Source organism: Carcharhinus amblyrhynchos, chromosome 35 (genome assembly GCF_965287045.1).
Source record: "Carcharhinus amblyrhynchos chromosome 35, sCarAmb.v2.hapA, whole genome shotgun sequence".
Taxonomy (NCBI): Eukaryota; Metazoa; Chordata; class Chondrichthyes; order Carcharhiniformes; family Carcharhinidae; genus Carcharhinus; species Carcharhinus amblyrhynchos.
Genome location: NC_137358.1, coordinates 1,753,589 through 1,770,459, shown reverse-complemented (window position 1 = coordinate 1,770,459; position 16,871 = coordinate 1,753,589). Strand labels below are relative to the sequence as shown.

Here is a 16,871-nt window from a genome sequence, read left to right as displayed (position 1 = left end):
TGCAATGGTCGAACTGGCTCGTGTTTCTAACCCATCAGGATTCGGGGTCTTTTCGTGGCTTTGGGGTGAAATCGGGCGTAAATAGAGCGAAGAAAAGACAGTTTAAAAAACGTCACAGCTTGAATACACTGAAATGAAAGCAGTGACTGTAAAATAGGACATGAATTATTCACGGATGTGAAACATAGTCCAGGTTTCACTGTATGAATTGTAGGTTTCGCAATACTGAGCTAGTTAGTGACGGGAGTTTGGTATAAGTTTAATATCTGATTAACTAGCTGTGCTGTTCTGTTCCTGTCTTTCTAATAAGGGCAGTGTGGCTTACACAACCAGTCGCTAAAATAACAGCTCTTTGATTCGCTGTTGCCAATTCCTAAATGCTAAAATTAAACAGGAACACATTTCCTTCTTTGTACCAAGCCTGCAAAAGCACCAGGCATTCCCCTCGCTGTACAAGTGTGGTTACTGTATAGAAATTGATTGCTCAGTTCAAGGGGTATATGTGGGTTTACATGAAGCTCCTTCAAATTATTCTGTCTCACCCAATTAACATACCAGGAGCAGGAGTAGACCATTCAGCCCTTCAAGCCTACTCCACCATTCATTACTGTAAAGACCTGAATCAGGCCATTGAAGTTGGCCTATTGGAATACGAGCTCCCTGATTAAGGGGCCAACTGATGGATCAATCAGGGAGACTTTACTTTGTATATAACCAGGAGTGTCAGTTCCTCTGGTACTCCCAAAGACAGACTGCTGACTGATAGCACTCTGTCGACTGCTAGAATCATAGAATTCCTTCAGTGCAGAAGGAGGCTGTTCGACCCCATCGAGCCTGCACCGACCACAATCCCATCAAAGCCTTATTCCCGGGTAATCCCACATGTTAACCCTGCTGGTCCCACTGACACTAGGGTCAATTTAGCATGACCAATCCACCCTAACCAGCACATCTTTCAGACTGTGGGAGGAAACTGGAGCACCTGGAGGAAACCCACGCAGACACGGGGAGAACACGCAAACTCCACACACAAACAGTGACCCGAGGCGAGAATCGAACCCGGGTCCCTGGCGCTGTGAGGCAGCAGTGCTAACCACTGTGCCACCGTTGGAATTGTAAATAAAGAGATTCTGGTGAAGTGACTTCTGCCTCTGTGAACGTATTACAAATACCATCATGGCTGATCTCATCTTGGCTCAATTCCACTTTAAAAACTCCACAGACTGCTTCTTCCCTGCTGCCATCAGACTTTGAATGGACCTCCCTCGCACCAAGTTGATCTTTCTCTACACCCTAGCTATGATTTTAACACTACATTCTGCAATTTCTCTCCTTTCCTTCTCTATGAACGGTATGCTTTGTTTGTACAGCGTGCAAGAGACAATACTTTTCACTGTATGCTAATACATGTGACAATAATAAATCAGATCAAACTTTCCTGCCAGTTCTCCATAACCCTTCAACCCAATACTAATTAAAAATATAATATTTTAATGATCATTTAGATTGATTGTGACTTTCTTCTATTTATGCAGTCTCACTTTGGATTTCCCTGCAAGGCTGCTGAGAATGACTTCTCTGTTAGTCTGCAAAAATTGAGCAACATGTCATTAATATCTCTGAGAACTATCTCAGTGTTGCAATTAAGCAACCATAGAAATAGGGTGTACAAACTGAAGATCGTTAACAGATGTTGGGTTGTAAAGGTCTTCTCAACTGCAAGAAATCCTTGTTTAGTCACTGAGTGAACATTGCAAAAACCTAATGATCTGACTTACTAAAAGCACAGCATTCACTGAGACACCAGTGGAAACGCTACTGGAAAAATGATTAATTAATAATCTTGTTGTCAAGAGGCCCCCGGGAATAGTGATCATATCATTATTATATTGAGTTTGAGAGTGATATAGTTAAGTCCAAGATTTGAACAAAGCAGATTAGGTGCAGCACAGTGGCACAGTGGTTAGCACTGCTACGTGACAGTGCCAGGGTTCGATTCCCGGCTTGGGTCACTGTCTGTGTGGAGTTTGCACGTTCTCCCCGTGTCTGCGTGGGTTTCCTCCCGGTATTCCGGTTTCCTCCCACAGTCCAAAAGATGTGCAAATAAGGTTGCTTGGCCATGCTAAATTGACCCTGAGTTTAGAAAGCTGAGGGGGATCTTGTAGAGACTAACAAGATAATGAAGGGGCTAGATAGAGTAGAGGTAGAGAGATTCTTTCCGCTTAGAAAGGAAAACAGAACTAGAGGGCACAGCCTCAAAATAAGGGGGCGGGGGGGGCAGTTTAGAACATTCACTCAAAGGGTGGTGAATCTCTGGAATTCTCTGCCCATTGAAGTGGTGGAGGCTACCTCGTTGAATATATTTAAGTCACGGGTAGATAGATTTCTGATAGACAAGGGAATTAAGGGTTATGGGGAGAAAGCGGAGAAGTAGAACTGATCACTGCAGATCAGCCATGATCTTATTGAATGGCGGGGCAGACTCGAAGGGCTAGATGGCCTACTCCTGCTCCTATTTCTTATGTTCTTATGTCCCAAGATATGTAGGTTGGGTGGATGAGCCAGGTAAATACATAACGTCTGAATAAGATGCTCTGTCAGTGAGTTTGTGCGGACACTAGACGACTGGGGTGGCAACAGGTAGGAACATGGAGACAACGTGCAGACTCCGCACAGACAGTCACCCGAGGCAGGAATGGAACCCGGGTCCCTGGCGCTGAGAGGCAACAGAGCTAACCACTGTGTCACCGTGCCGCCCATGAAATGTCTTGAAAGGGAAATTGGAACTTACAAACCTGTTTGAATTTTTGAGGTTATATCTGGCAACGTAATTAAGGCGAAACCAGTGGATGTATTTGTGTTTTCAAAACACATTCAATAATGTGACACACAAAGGATTATTATACAAAACGTCTTAGAATTGGGGGATAATATATTAGCATAGACAGAGAATTGGCTAATGGACAGAAAACAGAGCGTAGGAAGAAATGAAATTACAGCACAACACTGCAAACGCTGGAAATCTGAAATAAAAACAGAAAATGCTCAGCAGGCCAGGTAACACGGTGGCACAGTGCTTAGCATCACCGCCTCACAGCGCCAGGGACCCGGGTTCAATTCTGACCTCGGGTGATTATGCGGACTTTGCATGTTCTCCCTGTGTCTGCATGGGTTTTCTCCGGGTGCTCCGGTTTCCTCCCACACTCCAAAGTGCTGCGGGTTAGGTGGATTGGCCAGGCTAAATTGCCCCTTAGTGTCCAAAGATGTGCAGGTTAGATAGATTAGCCATGGTAAGTGAGTGGGGTTCCGGGGATAGGGTAGGGAAAAGGACCTGGGGAAAGGGTCTGTCAGAGAGTTGGTGCAGACTTGATGGGCTAAATGGCCTCCTGGTTATCTATGATATAACATCTGTGTAAGAGAGAAAGAGAGTTAATGTGTCGTGTTCGCGAGATTCTTCCTCAGTGTGGGAACACATGGGTAATTATAGGCTGTAACCAATGGAATATAACAAGGATTGGTACTTTGGCCGTGGCTATTTACATCAACTGCTCATGTGAGGGGTGATAATGACATATCCAGGTTTGCTGACAATACAACGTTAGGTGGGAAAGTAAGCTGTGAGGAGGATACAAAGAGGCTGCAAAAGGGTATGGACAGCTTAACTGATTGCAGATATAATGTGAGGATGTGTGAAGTTATCCACTCAGGAAGAAAAAAAACAAAGTAGTAAAATACTCTAAATATGCAGCAATTAGAAAATGTTAGTGTTCAGATGGATTTGTGCACAAATCAGGAAAATTTGATATGCAGATACAACAAGCAAAGCTCAGAAAGCATAATAAAAAGTTAGCATTTACTACAAAGGGATTGGACTATAAGAGTGCAGAAGTCTTACTGCAGTTGTACAGGACCTTTGTGAGACCGCACCTGGAGAACTGTGTAGGCTTTTGACTCATTTTTTGCTTTGAACATTAAATGAGGCCCCATCTGCCTGCTCAAGGCAACATAAAGAATGCTATGGATTATTTCCAGAGAAGGGCAGGTGAATTATCCCCAATGTCATGGATAATATTTAGCCCTCAATCAACTTCACAGAAACAGTTTATCTGGGACATCATCCCATTTCTGTTTGTGGGTTCTTGCTGTACACAAATTGGCTACCACACATCCTGCATTAAAATACTGACGACACCTCAAATACACCTCACCGGCTGCAAAATGCTTCAAGGCTTCTGATGGTAGTGAAAGGCACTATCTAAATGCAAGTCTTTCTTGCTTTTTTCTTATGAGCCTTGTAGCCTTAACAGAGGTTCACTAGACTGATTCCTGGAATGAGGCTGTCCGATGGGGAGAAGCTGAATAGCATGGAACAATATGTTCAGCTCAGTGGCACAGTGGTTAGCACTGCTGCCTCACAGCTCCAGGGACCCAGGATCAATCCAGGCCTCAGGTCACTGTCTGTGTAGAGTCTGCACGTTCTCCCCATGTCTGCATGGGATCCTCCGGGTGCTCCAGTTTACTCCCACATCCAAAGATGCGCAGGTTAGGTGGATTGGCCATGCTAAATGTGTGGGCTTACAGGGATAGGGCGTTGGAGAGGGCCTGGGTAAGATACTCTGTCAGAAAGTAGGTGCAGACTTCATAAAATCATAGAATCCTACAGGGCAGGAGGCCATTTAGCCCATCGAGTCTGCACCAAATACAATCCCAGGCCCTATCCCCATAACCCCTTGCATTTACCTCAGCTAGCCCCCCTGACAGTAAGGGGCAATTTAACATGGCCAACACACCTAACCCTCACACCTTTGGAGTGTGGGGGGAAACTGGAGCACCCGGAGGAAACCCACACAGACAGTGATCCTTTATGGGCCAAAAAGCCTCTTCTGCACTGTAGACATTCTATGGATACTCCCTGAAGTTTAGCAGAACAAGAAGTGAACACTGATATATCTGTGGAGCCATACAGGGAAGAGCTGGGAAGAAGATTTAGGATGATGAGGGTCAAGTTTTATAATAATGGACTGGCAACTTAGGGTTGTGATGAGGAGAAAGGCTTGTGGGCCTTTGGACAGTGGGCCTAGCCTGGAGAGTGATGGATGCTCACTCATTGCTTTGATTTAATTTGACTTATTATTGTCACATGTATTAGCATACAGTGAAAAGTATTGTTTCTCACGTGCTATACGGACAAAGCATACCATTCATAGAGAAGGAAATGAGAGAGTACACAATGTAGTGTTACAGTCATAGCTATGGTGCAGAGAAAGATCAACTTAATGCAAGGTAAGTCCGTTCAAAAGTCTGACGGCAGCAGGGAAGAAGCTGTTCTTGAGTCGGTTGGTATGTGGCCTCAGACTTTTGTATCATTTTCCCGACGAAAGAGGGTGGAAGAGAGAACGTCCAGGGTGCGGGGGTTCTTAATTATGCCGGCTGCTTTGCCGAGGCAGTGGTAAGTGTAGATGGAGTCAATGGATGGGAGGCTGATGAATGTATGTGAGGCAGACAGCGATGGGTTTTTGAGCAGCGATGAATCAAGGGACAAATGGAGAATGCGGTAAGGTGAAGTTAAAGTTGCAGATCAACTGTCATGGTATTAAGTGGTGGAGGAGGGTTTGAAGCATTGACCAGCCTTCTCCTCCTATATCTTATATTAACAGAGGTAAACACATTTCAAAGTCTGAGTGACGATCAGTCCCAAGACAAGGTTGGTGTCACAGAGGAAATCTCTAAATCTGCTCTCCCGGTCTTATACTGCGTGGCTTGGGTAACCAAAAAAGGAATATCTTAAAGAAAGTCCACCCAAATAGGTCAATCCAAGCATTTACAAGAATAAATGCACGTGTGTTAAGTGTTTAACTGGAACAGCACTGACGGGAAATGGCAGAAAAATAAGCAGCAGCATAGTGGTTAGCACGGCTGACTCACAGCACTATGGACTGGGTTCGATTCCAGCCCCGGGACACTGTCTGCCCATTCTCCCCATGTCTGTGTGGGTTTCCTCTGGGTGCTCCTCCCACTGTCCGAAGATGTGGAGATTGTCTTCTAAGCCTTGGGAACTGTGCTAGAATCTAGGGAACTCTGGAAGATCTGAACCAAGGCATCCACTATCTCTGTAGCAGCCCCTTTTAAAACCCTAAGATCTAGGGATTTGTCAACTTTAAGCCCCAAAATTCTCCAGTACATTTTCTTTACTGATGATCATATCGCTAAATTCCACATTTCCATCAGATCCTCGGTTCTCCGCTATTTCCTGAAGTTGTCTTCTGGCATGAAGACAGACGCTAAATATTTATTTAATATCACTGCCATGGTGCAACATGGTGGCAGAGTAGTTAGCACTGCTGCCACACAGCACCAGGAACCTGGGTTCGAATCCCAATTCGGGTCACTGTCTGTGTGGAGTTGGCACGTTCTCCCCGTGTCTGCATGGGTTTCCTCCGGGTGCTCCGGTTTCCTCCCACACTCCAAAGATGTGCAGGTTACATTGACTGGCCTTGCTAAATTGCCCCCGGGGTCAGGGGGATTAGTAAGGTAAATATGTGAGGTTCTTGGGATTGGGCCTGGGTGGGATTGTTGAGCATGCTTGGTGGGCCAAATGGCCTCCTTCTGCACTGTAGGGATGCAATGAAAGAAGACAACTCAAAACAGCCCAGAAGGTAGGCAGATAAATACAAGCAGGTAGTTACAAAGCGTGACACTGTCGTGCCATAACTGAATCCGTATCTTAATCATTCACATGTGAGGAAAACTGGCCAATGTACATGTTGGTGAATTTAGCTATAATCACTGAGATAGGGAATCCCAAAGTGGATTCCGGACACTGGAATCCATGAGTAAAGGGCTGGCAAAAGGATAAGTATTTGCCAAGACACTGGGAGAAATCTCTAACTTTCCAAACAATGTAGATTTCTACAGTTTACTTTTGTGCATTTTGAGTCTACTTCTTTCATCCTTACTGTGGCTCAGTGGGTAGAATGCTGATCTCTGAATTAGAAGGTAGTCAGTACAAATCCCACCCCGACACTTGAGTCAATCAACCAAGCTGATGTTCCCGGTGCAATACTGAGAGAGTGCCGCACTGTCAGAGGGTCAGTACTGAGGGAGTGCCACACTGTCAGAGGGTCAGTACTGAGGGAGTGCCACACTGTCAGAGGGTCAGTACTGAGGGAGTGCCGCACTGTCACAGGGTCAGTACTGAGGGAGTGCCGCGCTGTCAGAGGGTCAGTACTGAGGGAGTGCCGCACTGTCACAGGGTCAGTACTGAGGGAGTGCCGCGCTGTCAGAGGGTCAGTACTGAGGGAGTGCCGCGCTGTCAGAGGGTCAGTACTGAGGGAGTGCCGCACTGTCAGAGGGTCAGTGCTGAGGGAGTGCCGCACTGTCAGAGGGTCAGTACTGAGGGAGTGCCACACTGTCAGACGGTCAGTACTGAGGAAGTGCCGCACTGTCACAGGGTCAGTACTGAGGGAGTGCCGCGCTGTCAGAGGGTCAGTACTGAGGGAGTGCCGCGCTGTCAGAGGGTCAGTACTGAGGGAGTGCCGCACTGTCAGAGGGTCAGTGCTGAGGGAGTGCCGCACTGTCAGAGGGTCAGTACTGAGGGACTGCCGCGCTGTCAGAGGGTGAGTGCCAAGGGAGTGCCGCACTGTCAGAGGGTCAGTACTGAGGGAGTGCCGCACTGTCAGAGGGTCAGTGCTGAGGGAGTGCCGCACTGTCAGAGGGTCAGTACTGAGGGACTGCCGCGCTGTCAGAGGGTCAGTGCCGAGGGACTGCCGCGCTGTCAGAGGGTCAGTGCCGAGGGAGTGCCGCACTGTCAGACAGAGTGTCGCACTGCGACTCACTGATGAAGCAGCAGCACTCCGAAAACTCATGATTCCAAATAAACCTGTTGGACTTTAACCTGGTGTTGTGAGATTTCTTACATAGAAAAGCAGAGGGTGGTCTGTCTGGTTACTGAGGCCAATTTCCTGTCCTAATTAACATCACTACGAGCAGGTCAACTGGTCTTCCAATCATCGTGTTTAACCGAGGGAATGAAACATACGGTGACTGATTGGAGATTCAGCACCAGGAGAAATGACAAAAATCATACAACTGGACATTTGTTTCAGTGGTGCTAATGAAACAACAATAATGATGATTAGTGCAGTTCCAAGTTGTTGCCAGTCTGCTGTGGTCTAACTGCACTGCTTCCCGCTCTCAGACACTGAGAGCCTTTCTGAAACTACACACCTAAGTGGAGTTTTCAGCAAAATATGCTGTAATTTGGAAGTCACAGAGAAAATTCCCATGAGAACTGAGATTGCAGCAGGTGTGGGCCTCAATGTAACATCTCACCCAGAAGACAGCACCTCTGACAGTGCGGTGCTCCCTCAGTACTGACCCTCTGACAGCGCGGCGCTCCCTCAGTACTGACCCTCTGACAGTGCAGCACTCCCTCAGTACTGACCCTCTGACAGTGTGGCACTCCCTCAGTACTGACCCTCTGACAGTGCAGCATTCCCTCAGCACTGACCCTCTGGCAGTGCGGCGCTCCCTCAGCACTGACCCTCTGACAGCGCGGCACTCCCTCAGTACTGACCCTCTGACAGCGCAGCACTCCCTCAGCACTGACCCTCTGACAGTGCGGCATTCCCTCAGCACTGACCCCCTGACAGTGCGGCACTCCCTCAGCACTGACCCTCTGACAGTGCGGCACTCCCTCAGCACTGACCCTCTCACTGTGCAGCGCTCCCTCAGTACTGACCGTCTCACAGTGCAGCACTCCCTCACCACTTCCCAAGATTTCTGTTCTCAAACATCTGGAGTGGGATTTGAACCCATCACCTTCTGACTCAGAGGTAAGGCAGCCACTCACTGAGCAGCACTGGGGGAAGAAGGGCTGTTATTAAATGCCTACTCCATATCTCAGTTGGGGTCCCATGCCCCGTTATTATTCTGTCCCTGTGTAACTTTGACTGGTTAAATTTTATTTTTAACCATCAGCCCCACTGCACCTTTTAAATGACAGGAAAAGAGACGTAAATAAATGAAAGATACTTCCACTCTGCACTTTCTTAAACTACCGATAATCTGCTTAACCAGACTGCAAATTTCCCAACTTCAACATCCTTCTTGAAGCAACTGTCTCAGAAATTCAAGCACTGGATCTAATTTGTAAACCGGCCTGCATTCTGATTTCATGTGACTCTGATTAAGGTCTGTTCAACTTCCTGAATAAGCTTTGAGCTTTAAGTAAATGGTGCAGTTTTGTCAGTAGAACATATCATTTTCAGAGTTGAAAGTATTGTAATCACTTCTATTTTAAAATGGCTGTAATTTCTTCCCTGTTCCTACAGCCTTCTGAGAGAACATTGCTATCCAGTGCTCAGCTCCAAATGAAGATAACCAGATTGGGTCTCTAATCTGCAGCTTTGACGCACTGGCTGTTGCCGTCTGTCTAACCCCGAGCATCCCCCCCCGCCCGGATTGCTAGCCAGAGTCAAGGCTCACAGTGGGTCTCCTGTGAGCTCTTGCTTCATGTCTCTGAAGCCTCCAGACTTGTCCATTCCAATGGAAAGCCTCCCTGGAAACTTCAAGCTCATCAGCCTCAATTTTGAAATTCTCATCCTTATTTTCAAATCCCTCCAAAGCCTTGGCCCTCTCTCAATCTCTGAAATCTGCCGCAACCTTCTGAGAACTCTGCACCCCTCTCGATCATCGACTATTTTAACTGTGCATGGTTTCAGCTGCCTGGGCCCTAAACTCTGGAACTGTTTCTCCAAAAGCTCTCTGCCCTGAAGACACTCCTTAAAGCCTAAAGCCTGCTTGTTGCAGATTTTTGTCACTTCTCCCAATATTTCCTTCTGTACCTTGGTGTTAAATTTGTGCCTGCTGTAAGGTGATGTTTCACTGTGTCAAATACTAGTTGTTTGGTAATTTGTCCTTAACTGAAGGCTTTAGGGATTTCGGCTTGGCAATTGGGTGAAACAGCCTGAGTTCTAAACTGGGAACTTGAAGCTTTTCAGTTTCTGCCTTTTCAGCACCCCCTCCCCCCATTCCCCTATACACTTTCCCCTGCACCCCCTCCCCCTGCACTCCCTCCCTCTACACTCCCCCTTCACCCCCTCCCTCTGTACCCCCTCCCCTTTCATCCCCTTCCCCTGCACTCTCTCTCCTTGAACCCACTCCCCCCGTACCCCCTTCTCTCTCCCCCTGCTCCCTCTTCCCCTGATCCCCTTTCCCTTCCACCGTCCCTGTATTCCCGTTCCCCTGTACCCCCTCCCCACTGATAACGTTCGGTACTAAATTCCGGTGACATTCCAGATGAGCTCTGGATTTGTAAAAACAAATCATGGCTTCCAAAACGATCCTCGGAATTCTGCAGGGCTGAATGACCTCCTCCGAATTGTTTTGACCCCAATGGCAGCATTGCCATTGGAGTGATACGGAGAACCCTAACGTGCCAGGGCTGCTCCCGCAAACACTGCACCTCCCTCTTGGTGATTAGGCTTAGTCCACAAAGCAGCTTTGGCATCTCTCTCTGTTTGAGAGGTTTTAGATATACCTGAGGGTCACCACTTTGTGAGCGTGTGGCCAGGCAAGGCTCCAATAACTACTGGTATGTGGATTGAACCAAAGCTGTAAGTTGCATTGTGCACCACACTCTATCTAACTGAGCTATAACCAATAGCCTGCCTGTGAACATTGCACAGAAAGATTCAAATGCCTCAGTCTGGCACAAAGGCTGCTGCCTGGGGTAGTTCCATTGCCAAACAGTGTGTAGCCATGACATCCTGGCTCCAATCCCCTGTGCAATGCCCACCCAGGGCTCCTGCTCCAGATCACCATCGGGCGATGACAGCTGAAAGCTCTGTCCACGGGTAAGGGCATGACTGAGCCTGGCCACGACGGCCTCCACAGTCAAGCAGCTGACCGGCTGGCCAGCCTCACTGTCCAGGCGCTGCAATGTGGAACAGGCAAGGACAGGAGAAAAAGGAACCAACGAGGCCTGCAGGGAGGGGATTAAACATGAGGTCTGGTTGTGGGAGCAGGAAGATAGAACAGGAAAACAATCCTCTTTAAATCAGAACTGTTGTTCTTAGGAAACTCATAAATGCAACCCTCTGGAAAGTACAGTGAGACACTGGGCAAAGTTTCACCTGTAACTAAAACCATTAAAAGAAAGAAGAATGACATTTCTTGACTGACCCAATGGTTTCAAACAGAAATCGTGCATCTTTGAATATTAGTGGGCAATGTGTGAGGAGGAGGGAGAGCAGCCGGGAGAGAGGGAGATGTAGCCTGATTCTCTCCCCCCCCGCCCCAACAACCCATCACTGGGAGTGCAACATTTACCCTAAAGTTTATTTATTTGTTACAAATAAGGCTTACATTAACATTGCAATGAAGTTACTGTGAAAATCTCCTAGTCACCACATTCTGGCGGCAGTTCGGGTCAATGCACCCTAACCAGCATGTCTTTTAGACTGTGGGAGGAAACTGGAGCACCCGGAGGAAACCCATGCAGGCACGGAGAGAACGTGCAGACTCCACACAGACAGTGACCCAAGCGGGAATCAAACCCGGGTCCCTGGCGCTGTAAGGCAGCAGTGCCACCGTGCCACCCTCGGTCACATCATACAGTCACTTACGGTGACAGCACGGTGGCACAGTGGTTAGCACTGCTGCCTCACAGCGCCAGGGACCCAGGTTCGATTCCCAGCTTGGGTCAGTATCTGTATGGAGTTTGCACATTCTCCCCATGTCTGCGTGGGTTTCCTCCGGGTGCTCCGGTTTCCTCCCACAGTCCGAAAGGCGTGCTGGTTAGGGTGCATTGGCTGTGCTAAATTCTCCCTCAGTGTACCCGAACAGGCGCCATAGTGTGGTGACTAGGGGATTTTCACAGTAACTTCATTGCAGTGTTAATGCAAGTCTGTTTGTGACACTAATAAATATACTTTAAAACTATGTAGAAAGGGACGGTGATACCAGAGAGAGTGGTGTTGATGATCAACAGTGTGGGGAATAATTTGCTAAGACTCTTTTGTTATTTATAAACCATATATTATTGTTTGCATCACCTTGACAAACTCCTACTAATGATCAACATTGTCATTTTAATTGGCAATTATCACAAAGAGTCCGAGGGAGACAGCTGAACAACTAAACGGAAGAATGACCAGATAAAAGCAAAATGTTGCGGATGCTGGAATCTGAAATAAAAACAGAAAATGCTGGAAAATCTCAACAGGTCTGGCAGCATCTGTGGAGAGTGAATAGAGCCAACATTTCAAGTCTAAATGACTCTTTGGCTCAGACCCTAAGAGCTCTTTGTTCTTAACTCTGACAAAGGGTCATCTAGACTCGAAATGTTGGCTCTATTCTCTCCCGACAGGCGCTGTCAGACCTGCTGAGATTTCCCAGCATTTTTCTGTTTTTGTATAAGAAGGTCCCCCCACTGTTGGAAAATGTTTGTGCCTCCCCAGCTCACCTTGAGGGTCAGAGATCAGCCAGGCTGGAAGCCCAATGGATACCAGCAGCCTCTCCGACCTTCCTCAAGTGGCCAAACTCAAGAAAGATATTGGGTCGTCTTTCTGTCCTCTCTTGACATCCGCCCATTTGGGAGAGTTTCAGTGTCCAGACGTGAGAAATCAGCCAATTTAAATTGTTGTCCTCGTTAATCTGAGAGCGTGGAGGTTGGGTAGGGGTCTGGTGTAGAGCCCCCAAATCTAATGCCAGAAAATGGAAATGGGGTTGACATGGTTGGTAACTTGGATCTAAGGTAAGTTTATTTATTCGTGTCACAAGAAGGCTGACATTAACGCTGCAATGAAGTTATCATGAGAATATCAGTGCCAATACTGATGACTAATCTTTCAGTTCAAAGATCCTTAACTCTTGTTCTCTTTTCTTTGTCCTCTCTTTTTGAAAAAAAAAATTGTCCCTCACCACAGAGTATTTGTTTGGAATGTTCCGGTCCTGGCTTTTGGCCAGTGAATGAACAGGATTGCGAGCGGGGCTGACACGGTTGCCCCAGTTCTGTACTCAGGTCTCGGTGTCTTTCTGCAACCACCCCTCACCGCACCACCGGCATCCAGTTCAATTTCTCAGAGCGCTTGTACAGCTCTGTGACCTCGCACAGGATGTCAGAGAGACCGCTCGCGAGTAAAGACAAACGGTCGGCGTACCTTAAGGATGTCGTCTTTCTTGAAGCTCAGTTCGTCTTCTCCCGCCCCGTGGAACTCGTACTTGGCCACAGCCTCCATTCCCTCGCAGCCGCCTCACTGCTCAGAAACTGACCCAAAGGCTTCGAAACAAAGAAAATGGGAAGGACGCTCCGTCAATCGAACAGCTCTGAGGCGGGGGAGTGGGTGCGTGGCGTTTGTGCGCAAGTAGGAGGGTTAGCAGGAGGAGGAGCCAGGGTGCGGGTGGGGGGCGCGCGGAGAAGTGATGGAGGGGGGGGCGAGACGGTGGGAGCCTGAGAACAGATGCAAGAAACCTGTCTCAGCAACGTTTGATTTTAGTTCACGGCAGGACCCAGGTGGTTCCTTTGCATTTCTGAAGCCACAAGTCTGCCACTATGGGGAGAAATATCGAGCATCGAACCCCAGCCCCATCGCTTCCACTCCCTTCCCCCCCTCCCAAAACACCCTCGTCTGCTATTCGTCAAATGAAAACTAAAAAAGAAAAATAGGTTGGGGCTCTTCTGATACTCCAGGAAAACCGCAATCTAAAACCTTTAATATAGAGGTTGAGCCAAGGGAAGCCACTCACAATGCCACTCCCCGTGCTCACTGCAGCCCGTTCAACTCTGGAAGCAGGGTTTGCACAGGCCCGGCTCCTGGGCCCAGCTGCACGCGGGAAAATCTCCCCTCATCAATCGGTGGAATTTCACTCCACTGTCAGAACATGGGGCTCGGGAAGCCGCTCATCTCGTCCCTTCTCTCAGAGTTCTAAGTGCAGGCTATTTCCTGTGTCGCTTAAGCTACTGCACTGTGTGTGTGCTTTTACTTCTGAGAGGAAGTTGTGGGCAAAATGCACCAAAAAAAAAAATCCTGATTAATTTTAACTGCAGATTAAACCTCCTCACCAACATCCCCCCCCCCCCACAACACATCACCGTTTAAAGGAAAATCACACGTCAGAGAGGAGGGCAGTGTACACTGGCCACAGTCATACTGGGGCCGAACAGGTTAAATTATGAGGGCGTGCTGCTTAAACTTGGGGGCGGAATTCTCCCATTTTGAGACTAACTGCTGTGATGGGAGTGGGGGTGCGGGAATGTGGATTCTTTCCCACTGTGGAGGCCGGTGGAAAAACATGGCAAGTCATCCACATTAATTATGCACCTGGGTGTTTCGCAGTGTGGCGCAGCAGGCCTGGATGGCATACAGTCTGCTATCCTAGCTGGGTGCCGTATTGAAAACTCGCCAACATCACTGACCCACTGTTGAAGAAAGAGGGCAGACCATGAGAAAATGAAGACAGATCTCCGGGGGTGCTCGTAGAATCCTAGAATGCCTACAGTGCAGAACGAGGCCATTCGGTCGATTGATCTGCACCAACCACAATCCCACCCAGACCCTATGCTTGTAACCCCACATACTTACCCTGATGCTAGGGTCAATTTACCCTGACACTAAGGGCCAATTTAGCATGACCAATCTACCTAACCTGCACACCTTTGGACACTAAGGGCCAATTTAACATGGCCTATCCACCTAACCATACATCTTTGGAGTGTGGGAGGAAACCTAAGCACCCAGAGGAAACCCACGCAGACACAGGGAGACTGTGCAGACTACGCACAGACAGTGCCAGAATTGAACTCACGTGCTGCAAGGCAGCAGTGCTAATCACTACACCGTCATGCTGCACTGTGGTGAGGCAGGCCTGGATGGTGCACAATCTACCTTCCTAGCCAGACACCATATTGAAAAGGCACCAACGTCATTGATCTACTGTTGAAGAAAGAGGGCGGACCACGAGAAAGTGAAGATAGATGTCTGGGGTCACTCTGAGGATGGAAGGGAGATTCCTGGACACCGAGCATTCCAGATCTCAACCCTTCACTGCATGGAAAAGCGTATCATCATGCTGCTGTTTGATAATTCTGTGCCCTCTCATGTTCAATCCTTTTATGAGCGGGAACCTTCTTCCATCGGAAAAAAGATACAAAAGTCTGAGGTCCCGTACCGACCGACTCAAGAACAGCTTCTTCCCTGCTGCTGTCAGACTTTTGAACCTACCTTATATTAAGCTGATCTTTCTCTACACCCCAGCTATGACTGGAATGCTACATTCTGCACCCTCTACTTTCCTTTTCTATGAACAGTATGCTTTGTCTGTATAGCGTGCAAGAAACAATATTTTTCACTGTATCCCAATACATGTGACAATAATAAATCAAATCAAATCAAAAGTTTCTGCCTCTCTGCTCTGTCCAGACCCCTCATAATTTTGAATACTTCTATCAAATCTCCTCTCACCCACCCAAGGAGAACAGCCCTAATTTCTCCAATCTATCTTCATAGCTGAAGTTCCTCATCCCTGGAACAATTCTCCTGAATCTCTTCTGCACTCTCTCCAATGTCTTCATACCGGTCTTCCCTTGGAGAAATGCCAGGGAAACCGGAACAAGGGGAAAGGAATAGATTTAGGCAAAGGATCCTGTGACAGCTCCTGAGACGTGACGCATGTTTTTCACATGAAGGGAAGGAGACAATGGGGTTGTGAGTGCCCCACAGTCAAATAGCCCATTGCCAAGGTTCACACTGGTGTACCAGCTGGGATGAAGAATGTTGTAGCCAATGGGCCTAGACACATGAGGCTTTCCAGCGGGATCAGGCTATTGAGTTGGATGATCAGCCGTGATCATAATGAATGACAGAACCGCCTCGAAGGGCTGAATAGCCTCCTCCTGCTCCTACTTTCTATGTTCCTATTGCAGTAAGGGGGAGGAGGGGAGCTAGTAACAGCAGTAGCCTCACACGGCACCACGAAAAGGTTCTAGAGAATAACACCCGCACCCCCCCCACCACCACCCACCATTTCAATCAGGAAAAGATACACAGCCTGGAATTCTAAAGAAAGAAAGAAATGTAGTCTGGGGGGAGGAAAGATTAGAAAATGAATGAAAATGAGCCGTATTTATTCTCTGAGAGACAGAAAGATAATCACAGATTTTTAGCAATAAACTTGATTATAGAGCCTGTCAGCATCAAAGAACGATATAATTCGCCCAGTGCCACCCTACCTATCATTACTGCAATACTCCCAGCGGTTCAGATGAGTGCACACAAAGTCAATTTCCTTTCCCAAGCTTTGAAACGAGGAAGGAAGGAAGGAAGAAAAGAGAATTGCATCATAGCTGATTAGAAATTGATGAACTGATCTATATGTCTTTAATTGGAAAGAATCAGCACTCCAAAGATGTGCGGGTTAGGTGGATTGGCTATGCTAAATTGCCCCCTAGTATCAGGGGGATTAGCAGGGTAAATACATGGGGCTAAGGAGATCAGGCCTGGTGGGAATGTTGTCGGTGCAGACTTGATGCGCCAAATGGCCTCCTTCTGCACTGTAGAGGTTGTATCACAGCTTGATATGGCTTCTGCTCTGCCCAAGATCGCAAGGAGCTACAGAAGGTCGTGAATGTAGCCCAATCCATCACGCAAACCATTCCATCTATTGACTCTGTCTACACTTCCCACTGCCTCGGGGAAAAGCAGCCGGCATAAGCAAGGACCCGACGCACCCCCGACATTCTCCATTCCACCTTCTTCATTCGGGAGAGAGATACAAAAGTCTGAGGTCATGTACCAACCAACTCAAGAACAGCTTCTTCTCTGCTGCCGTCAGATTTTTGAATGGACCTACCTTGCATTAAGTTGATCGTT

The 16,871-nt window shown here is 47.7% G+C and overlaps 1 protein-coding gene across 2 annotated transcripts in view; it reads right to left on the bottom strand.

The window, feature by feature from the left end:
* LOC145361551 (GRB2-related adapter protein 2-like) overlaps positions 1 to 16,249 on the bottom strand; it is a 49,067-nt gene extending 32,818 nt beyond the window's left edge. Inside the window, exons 1-2 of one of the 2 annotated variants that reach the window (XM_080217381.1) lie at positions 16,232 to 16,249; positions 13,164 to 13,282 (exon numbers count right to left, since the gene is read on the bottom strand). In XM_080217381.1, the coding sequence (XP_080073507.1) occupies positions 13,164 to 13,241 (78 nt within the window). In that variant the 5' untranslated portion in view covers positions 13,242 to 13,282; positions 16,232 to 16,249. Of the gene's footprint in view, positions 1 to 13,163; positions 13,283 to 13,749; positions 13,932 to 16,231 lie in introns of those variants that run through there. The other variant, XM_080217380.1, reaches the window with a different exon arrangement.
* Between the last annotated feature and the right edge of the window lie 622 nt (positions 16,250 to 16,871).